The 17,715-nt window shown below is 53.7% G+C and overlaps 1 protein-coding gene across 1 annotated transcript; it reads left to right on the top strand.

Moving 5' to 3' along the window:
• Positions 1 to 7,054: 7,054 nt before the first annotated feature.
• On the top strand, positions 7,055 to 16,347 carry AQP2 (aquaporin 2). The gene is made up of 4 exons (XM_080660735.1): positions 7,055 to 7,510; positions 10,685 to 10,849; positions 11,208 to 11,288; positions 11,953 to 16,347. Exons 1-4 carry the CDS (start codon positions 7,151 to 7,153, stop codon positions 12,160 to 12,162), a joined length of 816 nt encoding a protein of 271 aa, XP_080516861.1. The 5' UTR covers positions 7,055 to 7,150; the 3' UTR covers positions 12,163 to 16,347.
• Positions 16,348 to 17,715: the final 1,368 nt, after the last annotated feature.

Below are 17,715 nucleotides of genomic sequence, written 5' to 3'. Positions count from 1 at the left end.
AGGGCAAGAGGAGGTGGCCAGCTTAAGGTGCTTTAGCCTCCTTACCCTACTCCATAAAATGGGGTTGTTTGGTACCCACTTCACCACGGAGTTGAGATGACGGGTGGAGAAAGGACAGGAGCCTAGCTCGGTGCCTCACACAAAGCACAGGCAGGAAGAAGCCTGAGGCTGACAGGGACAGAGGCCTGGGAGGGACAGGAGGGGGCTCCAGGGTTGGAGGAAGGTGAGTGTGTGGCATGTGGGGGAGAGAGGGACCCTGCGCAGAGTCTGAAAGGGGTCCTGCAGGCCCCCCTGTTGCCAGAGCCCACAGATGCTGGAGGCAGGGGCTGGGGAGCCGGGGCAGTTCAGCTGCAACTGTTCTAAGTGAGGAGTCAAACAGGTTTAGGTGACCTTTGCGAGCAAGGTGGTGGGGCGCTGCTCACAACCCTCCAGTTCGTTGCCACCCCTTCTCTGGTAGGACCTGGGTTGGCCTGGCCCTGGTGTTCACAGCTCCTCTCTCTCCCTATACGGTGGGGTCCCCAGCTCTCCTGGGCCAGCTGGCAAACACTTTCCTCCCTGCCCTCCAGGCCTGTTTCCAGGGTGGGTGGAAGCCAAGGGGGCCACCATGTCACCCTCAGCTCTTCGGGGCCTCCAGGCTGGTCCTCCTCCCCAAGATGTGACGGGGGAGGAAGCCAGGGACTGGAAGGCGCTCAGTTAAGGGGGGAGCAGCCTGCCCTCCTGCAGCCTCTTCCTGCCAGCTGGTCTCCTCTCCTGCCAGATTCCACAACGGCTCCCAGTTGCCCTCTGTAAGGAGGCTTTATTGACCTGCAGCCGGGGCTTCTCCATGTGCAGAGCTATAGGGGACCCCATTAGTCAGCTTGTCCAACCCTCCCCTGTGCACAGACTCTTGCCACAGCTTCCCCGGTGCTTGCACAGCCTTTTTTGGATCCTCCAGGCAACAGGGAACTCTCTATTCACAAGGCAGGGCTATTAGAAAGGTGTCCCCGCCCCCACCCCCTTACTCACATCTAATCCTTTCAAATGAAGACAAACGTGTCCCTGACCCCTCCTCGCCCACCAATGCACAAATACACACTCCCTCTCTCTGTCCAAGCTCTGAAAATCAGCTTCTCTCCTGAACCAAGTCCCTGAGGCATGAAGCCATGTGGCTGCAACCTGGAGCGTGCAGGGCAGGGGGCAGGTAGGCTTGGGGGGACAAGAGCTGGTGGTTTTGTTCATTTATTCACTTGACAAACATTTACCGAGCACCTTGATGTGCCAGACCCTATGCAAGGCACGGGGTGGAGGTGCCAGGGTGAGCAAACCCAGAAATGGCCCTGCCCTCTGTTCACAGCCCAGAGGAGGAGCAAGACGCTGAGGAGGTAATTACCAGCCTCTGAGTGAGACAAAAGGTCGAGGCACCTGCTGGTGGTGTTCCTGGGAGGGTGTGATATGGAGGCTACAGGAAGTCCTTTCCAATAAGAAAACAACTTTAAAAAACTGGTTAGTGTCTTAGTCCTCTAGGAGCAATAAGGAGAAAAGGCAATATTTAAGCCAGGATTGAAAGTGGTGTTTTTCAAACTGTGAGTGGCAACCCATGCGTGAGTCATGAAATTGACTTAATAGTTGTGACCTGAAAAACTCTTTTAGGGCAACAGAATAGAGGAATTTAAAACATCACCTTTAGGAAATACTGATTTGTGAAATGTTCGTTTTAGTTATATCTTGATCTCTATCATTCTATCCAGATAATGTTATGAATTAGGATATTAAATGTATTTCCTCTTGCAGGTCTTGATCAAAAAGATTTGATAGTCACTGGCCTGGAGTTGGAGGAAGAATTAGTCACGAGAAAATGGTGGTGACACATATACCAGGCTGAGAAAACAGCATACATCAGAGCCCAGAGGTGAAGGGGTGGAAGGAGGGCACGCCAAGCCCGAGGCCTGCGCTGACCTGTGGGCAGTCGGGAGCTACGTGAGGTCAGGTGAGCTCCCATCTTCTCTAGCCCTGGGCCCCACCCTGTGGGTAGGAGGAGATGGCATGAAGCTGTCTTTGGATTATTTTGTGTATTTATTGTCCCTCCAGGAGCCTGGACCTTCAACCTCCCCTCCTCCACCTGGGCCTCCACGGTCAGAACTGCCTGTCCTTGAGCTGCGTTTAGAGGACGAAGTCAGCCAGGCCCGGGCGGGGCGGGGGGGGGGGTGAGGGGGGTGGCGGGGGGAGAGGGAGCATGAATTTCTGGAGCAGACAGACCTGTATTCATAGCTTACATTCATACTAACCAGGGGGAAACCTTTGTGACCTCCCTGTGCCTCAGTTTCCTCCTGTGTGAGATGGAGCTAAAACGACGCATCCCCAAAAGTCCTGTGAGGATTTAGTTTGAGACCCAGATGTCCCAGGCCTTCAGTCCTCTGGGTTCCTCCTTTGCTTCCACATAGAACAGGGCTGCCAGATTTAGCAGATAAAAATGCAGGGCACCCAGTTATGGAAGAGATTTCAAATAACAAATAACTTTTCAGTATACGTATGTCCACATAGGGCTTGGAATTACTTATGCTAAACATTTTATTGTTTGTCTGAAATTCAAATTACCTGGGCACCCTGTATTTTATCTGGGCACCCGACAAGACATCCAAGGGCTTGCACTGTGTCCCGGAACTGCATGGATCCGACACCCTGCAACATTCCCAGGCTTCCCGAGGGGCCCGAGCCCCAGCCTCCCACCCCTCCCGCCAGCTGCTGCCTGGGTCTGCTCTCTCCACAACGTCCCACTTCACCAGACTGTGGATGGCCCTGTCCCTTCTCCCTCATTCCCCAGTGGTCCAGCCTCCAGGCTGTGATGGGTGACCCACTTTTTCTGACCTTGTGGGGAGAATGGAGGGCATTTGCAGCTCAGCTCAGAGCAGGAAACACCGCACACCAGTGGTCAGACGGCATGGGCCCTGAATTCCGTCCTGCTCCCACGTGTAGCATCCTCACGGGCACAGCTCCCCACAGACACCCTCTTTCTGCCCCCACTTTTCCGGGGGCTCAGCCCCTCCTTCAAGTCACCAGCAAACATCACCCAAATCATCTGTGTGTGTGTGTGTGTGTGTGTGTGTGTGTGTGTGTCCTTTAGCATTCTTTCTCACTTCTTTTCCAACTCGATTATTTCTGAAGGTGAGGTAGTGATTCACTGTCACGATCCAAAAGCCAGACTTCTAGTGTTCTAATTCTGCCTCACCACTTATAGCTGTGTGGCCTCTGGAAAGTTACTGAACCCCTCTCTGCCTCATTTTCCTCATTTCCAAAAAATGGGATGTTTAGCTGATAGGACTGCTGTGAAGAGTAAGAGAGTTAATACATGTAGAATGTCGAGAGCAGTGCACGGCCGAGTGAGCGCTAAGTGCATGCTGATATTATAACTGCTACATTTCACCAACTCTACGGTGTACTCTTTTTCCTCACGTTAACGTCTCTTTCAGTCGTGTTGTGTCAGAGCAGCTGGGAGTGGCTGTCACCACCTGTGCGTACTTAAACTTGGTCAGGTAAGTTCCCCGCCTCTCAAGCCTACATCCGTTCAACCTAATTGCTATTTAAATGTCTTCAAGGAGGTTACACTGTGGTTTCGCAGTTAAACACGGAGTTATTGTGTATACACAGACGGAAACAGGAGCGCAGCAAGAATGTAATATTAGTGAAGCAAATAGTTACCATTGAAGAGCCGTTCCATATTTTCTTGCAAAACAACAACCAAGTGTTTTATGAAACCTAAGACAGGAACGGCCTCACAAGTAGATGGGGCTGTGGTATGTTTTATTACGGAGAAAAGGGCAACATGATTGCCAGTCACATGTGAAGCAGGAAAACACATGCGATCAAGTTTACAGAAGGAGTAGCCGAGGCGTGGAGAGGAATTCTGGAAATAGCAGTGGACAATCTCGTAGAAATGGTGCCCAACGACACTCCTGACGCACAGAGGACGCTGCAGAGAAACCCTCGGGGACGCGGAATCCAAGCAGGGCTTAGGAAATGTGGACTCTGACTGTGAAGGAAACCTAGGGCGACACTTGACCCTTGAATAACAAGAGGATTAGGGGTGCCAACCCCCTGTGCAGTCAAAATCCACATACAACTTTTTGCTCCCCCAAAACTTAACGACAAATAGCCTACTATTAACTACAAATAGCCTTACTAATAACATAATCAGTCAGTTAACACATATTTTGTATGTTATATGTATTATATACTACATTCTTACAATAAAGGAAATTAGAGAAAAGAGAATGTTATTAAGAAAATCTTATGGAAGAGAAAATACATTTACAGCATTTTTTAAAAAAAAATATCCATATGTCAATGGACTCGTGCAGTTCAAACCCTGTTGTTCAAGGCTCAATTGAATTTCAGCCAATTTCTTTTGCCTATAATTTCCTTTTTTATGCATGCACAAGAGATATTTTGACTTAAAAACTGAGGTATAAATAAATAACAAAGATTTCTTCCAATAAGTACACAAAATAAAAATTGGTTTAAAAAAGGCATTTTCAGGTCATGTTCCTTTACTCACTTTCTAAAATTATTTTTGATTGCTACAAAGTACCATCCTCCCCATTTTCAAGTGCACAGCTCGATGGTATTAAGTACAGCCACACTGTTGTGCAACCATTACCACCACCCATCTCCAAAAGAGCATTTTTGTCATACCGCGTTAGCAGTGCATCATACACTTGATGGCATCCTGGACGTCATAAAGACACCACATAGTGGTCACTGGAGACAAAACGTAGCCCGCCCCTTGGGGGTGTTCCACTGCCTGCCAGGAAGCAGGGCTCGAACCCGTGGCTTGACAGGAACACCTCTGTCTCCCTGGCTCAAAGGCAATGATAAGGCCCCGGGCAAGATTGGCATCCTCCCCTCCTCCCAGCCTTGGGCCCAGGCAAGGATGAGGGCAAGTCACCATCTTTCCCTCCCTCTGAATCTCTTCCTTGAGCAGTAGGAATGCCTGAGGTTGGGAAGGGATGGCTGAGAGCAGAGAACCAGGGTGCCAAGTAAGAGCTGTGTCCTGGAAAAGGAGAGGGGGGCCGGCAGGTCAAGGGAAGGGGAGCTTTACCTGGAGATATTGGAAAACTACTGGGTGCTGGACTCAGAGTGGGCAGTGGGCGTGGGGAGTATGGAGCTCGCGTCCACCCAGTCCTCAGCCCAGCTGGATTCATCTCAGCCTGTCTCAGCAGGAGGCAGGGGCGGAGGGGGTATCTTCATTCAGGTCACAGTTGAGCATCCACCTGTGTGTCAGGCACCATTCTAGGCCCTGGAAATACATCAGAGGACAAGCCCCATGAGAATTCCTGATTTGGGGGTGGAGGCGGTCATTTTCTTCTTTCTTCCCCTCCTCCTCTTCCTCCGCCTCCTCACTAGTAGGGTTCACTAGTCCCTCTATATGTTTGGGTGGTGCATTCTCAATTGCAAAATATTTCCCATTCATTATTTTTGCTCCATCCTCAAAACAGCCGTGGGGTGGGCAGCATTGCTCCCATTTTCTGAACAAGAAAACTGAGGCTCGGAGTGTGACTGGCAGTGCAGGGTGTGTAGCATGCTCTCCAGGTTAGGCTCCAGTCCCAGCCCAGCCACTAACTTGCTGGGCCACCTCAGATGAGTCACTGGCCCTCCCTGGACCTCAATGACCCCCTGTAATACAATACAAGGGGTTCTACTCTACAGTCTCCCACCGGCCCAGATTTCCATTCCTGGGACTGGGACTGGGACTGCTGGTCAGGAGGCAGAGCAGGGCCCAAAAGCTAGTCCTCCTGACCACATTCCAAGACTGACCCTGCTTTTTCATCCCCAGGAAAGGGAACAGGGCTGGGGGGATTGGGAAGAGCAGGGTGTTAGGCCGGGGCAGGGTGGGGGCGGGGGGAGGGGGTTCCCAGACCCAAATGCTTCCTAGACCCTGGGCTGGAGCAGCATTGATGGCAGGAAATGGCATTGCCCGGTGCTGGGCTGCGTGGGCACCCAGGCTGGAGAGCCGCCTACCGAGCACTGAGGCCTCCATAAGGCTGCACAGCTCACTGCCTCTCAGAAATGTCCTCCCCAGAGCCCCGTGTGGCTCTGAGCTCCAGGGGGTACCCAGATTCTGTCCAGCTTCTAGAACCCTAACATGTGAGTTCGGGGAGACTTACTCTCCTCGGAGTATAAATAATACTATTAATAATAGCTGGTATTAATTGATGGCTTACTGTGGGCCAGGCACTGCTTTGAGCATCGTATGTACATTATTTTATTTAATCCAAACCCCAATCCGGTAAGGTCGTTATTGTCCCCTTTTTACAGAGCTGGATGAGAAGGGGTTCACAAAGAGGGACAAGGGGGTGCTGGAATGGAAGCCCGCAGCTGCCTGTCAACCCCAGGTTCACGCCGTCACCCAGGGCCAGGGTCCCACTGCCACTGGAACCGCCCCTGCCTCCAGGCCGTGGGAGCTGCCATTTGGCTGGGGTTCCAGGGAGGGGGTGAAGCTTAATGACTTACGGGTGGTTGGCTGCAAGAAAGCAAGCACAGAAGAGACACAAAACCTTTGTGCCTTGGAAGGTCCGCGTACAGCCAACCAGTTGTTTTCCATCCCCTTAAAGACGAAATAACTGGAGGTCAGACAGCAGGAAGAACTTCCCAGTCACTAGAAGGGGTAGCACTGACATCCTCTCCCCTGGTCAGTTTTGGGTGAAGCATTGCCCCTGCCTTGGCCAACAGTTTGAGTTAGAGAGAGGGGTTTTGGCAAATCTCCTACAGAATCCCCATTCACAGGGCCTATGGGGGCCCGGGAGGCCCTGGGGCAACAGCCCTGGGGTTAACCGAGGGGACAAACACGGAAAACCAGGGGACGTCAGTCCTTATCTGGAGCTCATTAATGGGGAACATTAGTCAGCTGTGAAGGCCAAGATGGGGTGATAGGCATGTGGTGGGCAGGGGTGGGGAGTGGGGGCAGGGGGAAGCCATAGGGGTGAGGAAGTATTAGTCTAAACTCCACCTCCGCCCCACGTGTCCAAATGCTGGATGGAAGGACCCTGTAAATGCCCATGACCCAGCCTCCCCAGAAACCCTGAGAGAGAGAGACAGAGGGAGAGAGGGAGAGAGGGAGAGAGACCCAAGCCTCTGCCCTGAGCCAGCTGGGCCAGCCCACGGAAAGCTCGGCAGCATGTGGGAACTCCGGTCCATAGCCTTCTCCAGGGCCGTATTTGCAGAGTTCCTAGCCACTCTCCTCTTCGTCTTCTTTGGCCTGGGCTCGGCCCTCAACTGGCCGCAGGCCCTGCCCTCTGTGCTGCAGATCGCCATGGCCTTCGGCTTGGCTATCGGCACCCTGGTGCAGGCGCTGGGCCACGTCAGCGGGGCCCACATCAACCCTGCCGTGACTGTGGCCTGCCTGGTGGGCTGCCACGTCTCCTTTCTCCGGGCGGCCTTCTACGTGGCTGCCCAGCTGCTGGGGGCCGTGGCAGGAGCCGCTCTGCTGCACGAGATCACACCAGAAGACATCCGAGGGGACCTGGCCATCAATGCGGTGAGTAGCCTGAGCTGCACCTCCTCCCCAGGGGCGGATGGGATGGAGGGAACAGGTCTGGGTGAGGGTCTGGGTGTGGAGAGAGACAGAGGGAGAGAGGCTGCGGGGGTGGGGGCAGAGGTGCTGGAACCAGGAACACAGCTGCCACAGGAGAAACAGGTGGAAGGAGCAACAGGGCCAGAGCTGAAGCAGATACGATACCCCCGGCACTGCTGGTACCTTCTGCCCTCCCTCGTGGAGGAAGACCTGGGCTAGGACTCGGTGGAGGACAGGGTCCCAAAGTAGAAGTGCTTTCCGAGCTGGGAGGAACCTCAGAGTGAGTCCCGTGGGTCTTCTGAGGAGAGAAGGACCCACCTTTTCTTCAGCATGTACCGGCCTCCTGCGAGGGGCTCCTCACGAGCCTCGCAAGGACACCTCACAACAGCGCTGCAAAGTAGGGATGGGTACGTCCTTCCTTAAGAATATGGGAACTGAGGCTCAGAGAGGGCAAGTGCCACAGCCAGGCTTCAGAGCCAGGCTTCAGACCCAGGTTTGGCTGCAAAACTCACGATCTTCCAACCTGAGCCATCACCTAAGTCTTGTTTTGCAAACAAGGAAGCTGAGGCTCAGAGAAGGGAAGTACAAGCCAAAAGTTCTACAGTGTGTCAATACCAGAGAAAGTACCAGAACCCAGGGGGCAGCAGAGGGGCGCTGTCTCTCCAGACCCTGGAGCCTGTGAGCTAACTGCTGACTTCATGAATGGTGGCTAACCCGGCACTTGGGTGCGTTGGGAGCTGAGGGTGATGCCGCAGCTCCTCCATGCCCCCACCCGCTCCTCTCGTGGGTCTGGGCAAGACCTGGGCATCTGAGGGTGAGGGTGGGGAGGAATGGTCTGTGCCCCTCATCAGAACCCCGACTCCCGCCCTCCTCCCCCCACAAGCCCAAGCCCAGACAGCAAGTGCCTCTTTCGGGCCTCAGTTTCCTGCATTTTTGGCCTGCTCTTTCCCTGGGCCACTAGGTTAGAGCTCTGGTGTGTCCGAAGAGTCCTGCACAGTCCCTGTGGCCACCCGCTCCGCTGCATGAGTGGCCCTTTCTCATACGAGGGGCATAGGTATCCCAACTGGGGAGCTTCTCTCTCCTTACTTCTCCCGAATGGACAATGTGATGGGGCTGGGGGCTCAGGGCTGAGAAAAGGCTAGGATGGCCATGGCAGGGACAGACTGAGGAATGTGACCATTTCCACTGAGGACAAAATTGATTTAGTTGGCAGCAAGGGGAGGTTCACTTAGACTGAAAGAGCAACTTCCTGAGAACAGGGCCAAGAAAGTCTCAGAATGTGACTGAGGAATCTCCTCTAATAGCAGGGTGACGGATTGCTAAGGGGACAGGGGGACTCTCAGTCTTGTTCCTCCATCATGTCATAGCTGACTGGAGCCGCAGAATGGGAGGGTCTGGGAGGTTTCCCCCAAGGTTACCACTACCTTGAGGAACTGAGGAGAACCCCGCCTGGCTGGAGGGAGGCAGCCATGGCGCTGACTTACCTGGAGGCTAGAGGTCCTTAGAAAGGCTAACCGGCCCACCAGGGAGTTTCCATTGATGTGCGCCTGCTCTGTGCCAGGCCAGATATCATCCCATTCTTGGTATAATTCGGTAAGGTGAATTCTGTGATCCTCTACCATGAGCAGTAAATTGAGGCTCAGCATTCAACTGATTCAAGTCACAGAACCAGTAAGTGTCAGTACCTGGAAGTGGACCCAGAGCCATCTGACACCAAACCCATGTCCACACCGTCTCCCTTAGCGCAGCCATTTACCAGCAGGAATGTGGCTGGGGCTCTGCCACTGTCGATTCCAGTCCTCACACAGTTCCTCCTGAATTTTGTTATCCCCATTTTACAGAAGGACAAACTGAGGCTGAAGTAAATAGGGGCCCATGGTAAGTCAGAGGCCTCCAAAGTGTCTGCCTTTAAAGTGCCTTTCACTGTCCCCCACTACAGGCTTTGACATTGGGTCACAGGGGATTGAGAATAGGCTCTAGGAGACCCAACAGTGACAGCCCAATGGCTAAGATCCAGGGGTCGGGTTTCAAGGCCTGAAGAAGGGGCATGGGAGGTGAGAGCTGTCACAGCTCTACCTGGTTCAGTGCCCAGCCCCAAAGGGCAGGGTGTAGGGCACAGAATGACAAAACCCAGAGAGAAATCCAGTTCTGGGTGTGGTCCAGTTATGAAATTACCTCTTTGCTTGGCCTCAAGTTCTCTCATTGCCCAAGGCAGGGTCTGATGGGGTCACAGGCACCCCACATGGGTATGGAGGCATCACAATGCAGGGCTCCAGCACCCGCACCTCAACTTCCATGGTATGTGCAGAAAGCAAATCCACAGGGCAAAACTGAGGCCTGAAATGCAATGGGAAACAGGCAAAGTCAAAGGGAACAGTCAAAGGTTAGAGGAAAGAGTCATATGCTAGACTTGGGGTGGGGGGGTAAGGGGCATACTAGGACTATCCCCAGACACTAGTCCCTGTCCCTGGGAGCCCTTTGACCATAGACCTCTGGTTACACCAGTATTTTATGGCCTAGGGAGAGAGGAAGGCCTTCCTGTTACCTGGCCTAAACTTCCTGCTGTATTCAAAACCTTTTATCTTCTTGCTCTTCAAGAAACAGAAATTTTGGCCTGTCCGATATGGCTCAGTGGTTGAGCATTGATCTATGAACCAAGAGGTCATGGTTCAATTCCCGGTCACAGCACATGCCCGGGTTGTGGGCTCAGTCCCGGGTGAGAGGCATACTGGAGGCAGCCAATCAATGATTTGCTCTCATCATTGATGTTTCTAGCTCGCTCTCCCTCTCCCTTCCTCTCTGAAATCAATAAAAACATTAAAAAGAAAAGAAACAGAAATTCTGGATTCCACATCCTTTTCCACTCACATTGTAGGCACACAATCCCCGCCCCCAAATCTCATGGGCTATGGAGTCATTTTTCCTACCTCTGACTGTGGAATCACGGGCAGTCTCTGAGTCCATCCCTCTGCCTTTGGGCCACAGGCCCAGGAAGAAGCCATCAGTAGTTTGGACCAAGGTGGCTGGTGAGCCCAGGTGTTCTGGCTCCCAGCCAGCCCACAAGCCGCTCTGGAGTCTTGACAGGATGATGGAGCCAGTGCGGGGAGCATGCTCACTGTTTCCCCTCTCTGTCCTCAGCTCAGCAACAACACGACAGGTGGCCAGGCCGTCACTGTGGAGCTCTTCCTAACCCTGCAGCTGGTGCTCTGCATCTTCGCCTCTACCGATGAGCGTCGTGGAGACAACCTGGGCACCCCTGCCCTATCCATCGGCTTCTCCGTGGCCCTGGGCCACCTCCTTGGGGTAGGTCATGGCCTCAGCCTCACTGTATACACAGGCTTTTCCCCAAAGAAACAGACCCAGAGACCACTCTAGAGACAGATACACAGAATCCCCCCAAATGGCAGACAAAAACCCCAGAGGGACAGATACAGACTCCCACGAAAGACAGACACACCCCAGAGGGTCTGACTGCCAGATACCCAAGGACAGGTATCACTCCAGCCTCAAAGGAATAGAGCCCAGTAAATATGAACTTAATTGGTTGGAGGGGAGAGGGGTAGACTCCCTTTAGGTTGAGCTCAAGGTCTGGAGAGGGGCACAGGACTCCATGCCCAGGCCTCCCCTCTTTTCTCTCCCCTTCCCCTGCCTCCCACTGCAGATCCACTACACTGGCTGCTCCATGAATCCTGCCCGCTCCCTGGCTCCGGCTGTTGTCACCGGCAAATTTGATGACCACTGGGTAATGGCAGAACCCTCCCACCCTTCCTCCCCTCCCCAGAAACCCAGCTCAGCCAGGGCTGGAACAGATGGGGGAGGGATGCTCCACACCTTCCCCCGGGTCCCTGGGGCCCACCCTGCAGGTCTGATGCTGAAAGACTCAGTTTCCCGGTCTGTAAGTGAGGACCATGGCGCTCTGGCCTCACTGCCTTCGGGAAGGATTAAGTGAGGTCACTGGTGTAAACAGGCCCCTCGGTGCCTTAGGACTTGATAAACGGTAATAGTTATGCTGGCGAACACATATTTTTATTTGGCGCTTATCTAGTGCTCAGTGTGTGCCAGGCCTTATTCTATATTAACTCCTTTCGTTTTCACAACCCTGGGCGGTGTTATAATGAAAGGAAACTGAGGCACAGAGCGGGTGAATCAGGTGTCCAGGTTCACCCAGGCAGTCCGCTGGGGAATCCGCACCCTGAGCCCCAACTCACAGGTCTCCCCCAACAGCCCGCGTGGTCATTTCTAATCACAGGACACGCACTTTATACCCGTGTGAGGCCCCGCCCGCACCCGCGGCGGGAGAGGAGCAGGTCCCCGCGCCCCGCGCCCGGCGCCCGGCGCCCGGCGCCCGGCGCCCGGCGCCCGGCGCCCCGCGCCCCACCCCCAGCGCCCTCCGCTCCCGCCCGCAGGTCTTCTGGATCGGACCCCTGGTCGGCGCCATCTTGGGCTCCCTCCTCTACAACTACGTCCTGTTCCCGTCCTCCAAGAGCCTGTCGGAGCGCCTGGCCGTGCTGAAGGGGCTGGAGCCCGACACCGACTGGGAGGAGCGCGAGGTGCGGCGGCGGCAGTCGGTGGAGCTGCACTCGCCGCAGAGCCTCCCGCGCGGCAGCAAGGCCTAGGCGCCCCGCCCACCCGCCCGACGGCCCGGCCCCAGCTCCTGCGGCCCAGGTCCTGCCGGGACTCCGAGGGCACCGCCACCCCTGCCAGCCCACCCGCCCCGTCCCGGGTCCAACGTTGGCCCCCAGGGCAGAGTAGCTGCTTCCAGGGCCTGCACGACTCCCGGGGTGCAGGGCGGTGGTGAGCCGGCCGACCATCGGCTGCAGATTGGAGAGCAGTGGACTCTCTCTGGCCCCTTGCAGGGAGCTGGGGACGTGGGGACCGAGCTGGGAAAGGAGGGCGGGTGAGCGGGCAGAGGAAGATTCTGGAGAGCCTGTCTCCAGTAGTGGATGGGGTTGGGGGGAGAGTGTGCAGACCCCATCATGGGGGGTCTGGGAATGGGGTTTTGCTAGTGTGCCTGTTCATTCCCGAATGCCTCTCTGTCCCCAGGTGTAGGGTTGTGCATGCTCCTGAGTGTGAGCAAGTGTGCCTGTGGTGGTGCATGTGTGCACTGGCTGGTGACCTCTCTCCCTCACCTTCCCCTTGACCCCTTCCTCCCTTACTACACTAACTCCACTTCCTCTGCCTCGGATGAGTCCTTGCCAGGGGTCCTCCCAGGCGCTCTAAGAGTGTGCTCCCTGGAGAAGGGAGGGTCTGGAGGCCACTTTGAGAGGGCTGAGGCAAGCACCTGAATTCCCTACCCTGCCCCTCCTGGAAAATTTCCCCAAGCTCAACGCTGGACTAAGACTTGTCAGGACCCACTGCTAGAGGCGGAAAGGTGTCAACCAGAGAATGGCTCCCGCAGAAATGACCTCTGGAAAAAAGGAAAAGTGGGGGGCCAAGGACCTCCTTCTGCTCTGAGGGAGGATCTCTCCAAGGGAGGAAGCAGGTGTGTGTGTATGTGCATGTGACCAACATGTGTGCATGTGCCCCCACCTCCAGGGGGCTCTAGACCTAGAGATTAGCCTCCCACTGTGACAGAGAAAACAAAAGTTCTTTGTGGGCCCCTGGCTTTTGTCTTGGGAGAGGGAGAAATTTGCAACTAGACACTTCTGGAAAGGAGACACTCCATTTCGCAAGTGAGCCCTCTCACCCAGCACACCCTGTGGCTGGCTGAGCAAGGAAGGCACTTAGGCATGAAACCACAGGCACCAGGCAACACCCCTCCATCGCCCATCCCACCACAGGCCCCCCTCCCCAAGCAGCAGCTCTTCCCCTCTCCGCCCCTCCTCATTCCCAGTGCCGCCTCCCTCCAGCCCCACCACAGGACAGTTTTGTGGAGAGAGTAGCCTAGCACTCTCAGGACCAGAGAAGGGAAACAACTTGTCCAGGCAGAGGCAGGTTTGTGTCTAGAGCCTGGGCTTCTAAGTTTCCAGGCCAGTGCGTTGGCTGTCAAATGATATTAAGTGGGATTAAGTGAGATGCTGCATGTAAAGATGCTGTGTGAACTGTGATTCCTCATACCATTATCGCTCATTATTGAAATCATTTCACCATTTCTGCTTCCTGGGGCTAGAATGAAGAAGGGGCCTGACCCCCTCCTCTTTTTACCTCTTTTAGTTGGTAGTCAGAGCAAAGGAGAGCCCCGAGAACCCCAGGTGCTGGCAGAAGGAGCTAGGCTTGGGTCTGGCCCCTTCCTGGTCCGGCCTCTCAAACTCTCCTGACCTGAGTGCGCGCTGGTTGTTCTCTCCTTTCTTCCCACCACCCAGACCATCCATTCTCTCCTTCCTCTCCAGCCTGCTGCATAGCTAACGTAAGAATCACACCTTGAGCCCCTTCTGCATGCTCTCTGATGCCTTCATGCTTTCAGGGCGTTTATATGTATCTGTACCACACTGCGCCAAGCACCCACTGTGCACCAGAGTCTCCAGCCCCTTCCTGCCCTCCTCTCCCTTCAGAGATGGACTGAGTACCAGGAACATTTCTGTAATTGTGCCCACTCTGCATCTGTCTTTTTTTTTTTTCTTCCTTGACCAAAGCTCCCTTTGGGTTCAGAAAAAGGCCGCTCTGGGTCATTGGAGGTGATTCTTCCTCTCCCCACTCCCCCCCACCCCCGGGACCAGCCACTTGACCTCATTACAGGGAGAAGAGTCAAGTCAGAGGCCAAAGTGACCTCCAAGGCAGTACTCCTGGTAACTGACTGTCCTTCTCTGAAAGTTCAGAGATAGCAGGGCACTGAGCTGTGGGCCAAGCCTGGATGTGTTTCACCCCACCTCACCTCAACCTATCCCTTCAGAAGTTACCAAGAATTTCTCCCGATATCTGTTTCACTTCCTGGATTTCATCTCCCTCAGAACTAAATGTGAGATCCCCACCACTTCTAGCCCTGATTGCCCAGATTAGGGTTACTAAGGTCAGAGTTCAAGGCAAAATTCAAAGTGATGGGGTTGGAGGAGAACTGACACCTTTGAGCATCTCTTGTGTCCCAGCCTCTGTGCTGGGTGCTTTACATGCGTTATCTCACTTAATCCTCCTAAAACTGCAGGCAGGTTAGGGAAGGACAGTGGCCCCCAACCATGCGGGGTTTTATTTCCAAAGTACTCCCTTAACCCAACCCTGCGGGATAGGCAGGGCAAACACTGTCATGCGCCGCAAAATGACATTTAGGTCAACAACTCATCACATATGCGACGGGTGGTCTCATAAGATTATAATGGAGCTGAAATTCCTATCATCTAGTGACAATCGTAGCCATCAAAGCATCGTAACATCATAGCACAACAATTACATGTTTGTGATGATGCTGGTGCAAACAAACGTACTGTGCCGTCAGTAGTATAAATGTATAGCACACACAATTACTGGGTTTATTCTATCCGGGTTTGTGTAAGTTCACTCTATGATGTTCACACAACGACAAGATTGCCTAATGATGCATTTCTCAGAATGTATCCCCCTCGTTAAGTGGCCCATCCCTGTACTGTTCTTCCTCTTTTATAAACTGAAGCTAAGAAACAGGTCTAAAGTCGTGGAGACAAGACTTGAACTGAGGCCTTTTATTCAAAACCCCATGATCTTTCCAGGCAGAAGTCAGAGGAGACCAGGTCTGGTCTGAGGCAAGTCCTAGGCCCTGCTTGGAAGCCCCTGGCAGACACCAAACCACGCAACTGAGCCTGTTCAGCCCAAACCACTGACTCGTGGTGGACACGGGGCCTTGGGGAGGACTGTGGCAGGGCAGGAATAAAATGACGAAGAACACGGGGCTGGTTTCTGCCCTTGAAGAGCACTCAGTGTGGAGGAGGATGGAAGTCAGTCACACCTCAAACCAGACAGAGGCCGGGCAGCATAGAGGCAGGTGGATAGGTCCCCAGGCTGGGGACAGAGAAGGCTCTGAGCTGAGGGGAGGAGGTAGCTGACCACTGGGTCCCAGTAGCATCCATTCCCATAGCCCCACGTTGTGCCAGATAAGGACTTTGCACCTGCAAATGTTGCTTTGATGTTTTGTATCTTTAAGCTGTATATATGCAATGCCCCCCAGCCAGACTGTATGCCCTACAGGGGCAGGGCTCCTCCCAGTTCTCAGATGGCATTCTCCTGTCTATCTTCACTCATCTGTGTTGTCTGGCACAGTACCCTGCATATCGTAAGCTCAATAAATGCATATTTGCAAACCAGTGCTGTTTCTTCCACAACTTAGAAATGGTCAGTACAGTCCAAAGTGTTAGCAGGCAGACTGGGGTCTCTGGCACGTCCTGGGCTCCCCAGAGCTGCTGTTAGGAATGGTCAGCAAGGATTTCAATGCTCAACTAATTGGTGGCAACCTGGCCAGATGAGCATCCGGGCTCTGTAACCCAGGTGGTACCATGGAGAGGGCACCAAGACATGGGTAGGCTGTGTAGCCTGCAGACAGAGTCAAGAGCAGCCCCTTTTGGTCCCCTCGTGCTGGCTGTAGCACTGTGTTGGAAAATCAGGGCAGGAACCTCCAGGGTCTGGGACAAACCTAATGCTCCACGTGTTCAAAACTGACCACCTGCTCTTCTCTCCAAACCTGCGCTTCCTATGCCCAGACGCACTGGCTCAGTGGTTGAGTATCGACCTATAAACCAGGAGGTCACGGTTTGATTCCCAGTCAGGGCACATGCCCGGGTTGCAGGCTCAATCCCCAGTGTGAGGCGTGCAGGAGGTAGCCAATCAATGATTCTCTCTCATCATTGATGTTTCTATCTCTCTCTCCATCTCCCTTCCTCTCTAAAATCAATAAAAATATATTTTTTAAAAAAACACCTGCTCTTCCCACAGTCTTTTCTTCTCAACTGATAACAACTCCATTTTTCCAGCTGCTCAGGCCAAAAAGCTCATTATCCTTGACTCCTTGCTCTCACTTGCCACCTGAGCCCCATCAGAGAATCCTGTCAGTTCTACCTTCACAGGAGATCCAGAATCCAGTCATCCTCACTTCAGGTCCAGGCCACCATCATCTCTCCCTGGATAGGTCCCTATCAGTCCCCCTGCTTCCATTCCTGCCCCTCCAGTCTCTTCTCAACACCGCAGCAGAGGGGTCATGTTGCAGACTTTGTCAGACCACATCAGTCCTCGACTCAGTGACTTCCTTGATCTCTCAAGTGAAGGCAGCAGTCCTTTGGAGGTGCACAGGTCTACCCACCCCCACCACCTCTGTCCTCACCTCCTTAAGCTTCCCCTTGCTCCCTCTGCTCCAGCAACACTGGCAGCTCCCTCTGCCTGGAATGCTCTTCCCTCAGACATATGCATGGTTCTCTCCCTCTCCTCTTTCAAGTCTTTGTTTAGCTGTCACCTTCTCCGTAAGACCTACACTGATACCCCTTTACAGTTTCAAAGAAACTCCACTCCCACCCCAGCACATACCCTATTTTTCCATAGCACTTAACAGATTTTATTGTACTATATAATCTGCATATGTCCATTATTTGTTATCTGTCTCTTTTCACTAGAATATTAGCTCCACGAGGCAGAGATGTTGTCTGCTACCTCATAGCTATATCCCCAGTGCCTAGAACAGTGCCAAGTACATAATAAGTACTTTATATAACTCTGTATGGAGTGAATGAATGACTATTTCCCAACACTGGGGATATGTGTAGCCCCAGGGGCATCACCTCCTGTCAGTTACCCCCACCACCACCACCACCCCCACAGAGAATACAGTGGTCCCTATATCAGGGAAGGAGGGAAGGAGCCCTCCCTGAGATATTCTAACTCTCTCTGCCACAAATGGGGAGACCCATCTCCCAGCCCACGAAGGTCCCAGGGAAGCACTCCTCTGGGGCTGGCAGAACAGGGCTCTGGTGCTCAGAGAAAAGACAAGTCCATGACACAGGAGCTCCTATAGTTCTTTGTGACAACCTGGGGACTGAGTGACCCTCATAGAGAGTTGAAGAGAGGGAAGGATTTCAAGCACAGGCCCAGGAAACACAACCAGCTGCCCCATCTGAGCAATCTTAACAGCCAGGTCTCCTTCTTCAGCCACACCAAGCCCATTCCCGGTGACACTGTGGGTCCCCTCTCAGGTCACGGTGTGACTCTGGACCTCTGAGCCTGGGTTACCTCACACGGAGCTCAGAATCGAATCACACAGTGGAGGCCAAAGACCTTGGTTA

Source organism: Plecotus auritus (assembly GCF_963455305.1).
Source record: "Plecotus auritus genome assembly, chromosome: 3".
NCBI classification, from domain to species: domain Eukaryota; kingdom Metazoa; phylum Chordata; class Mammalia; order Chiroptera; family Vespertilionidae; genus Plecotus; species Plecotus auritus.
The sequence above is the reverse complement of the archived record's forward strand: the minus strand, read 5'-3'. Positions and strand labels throughout refer to the sequence as shown.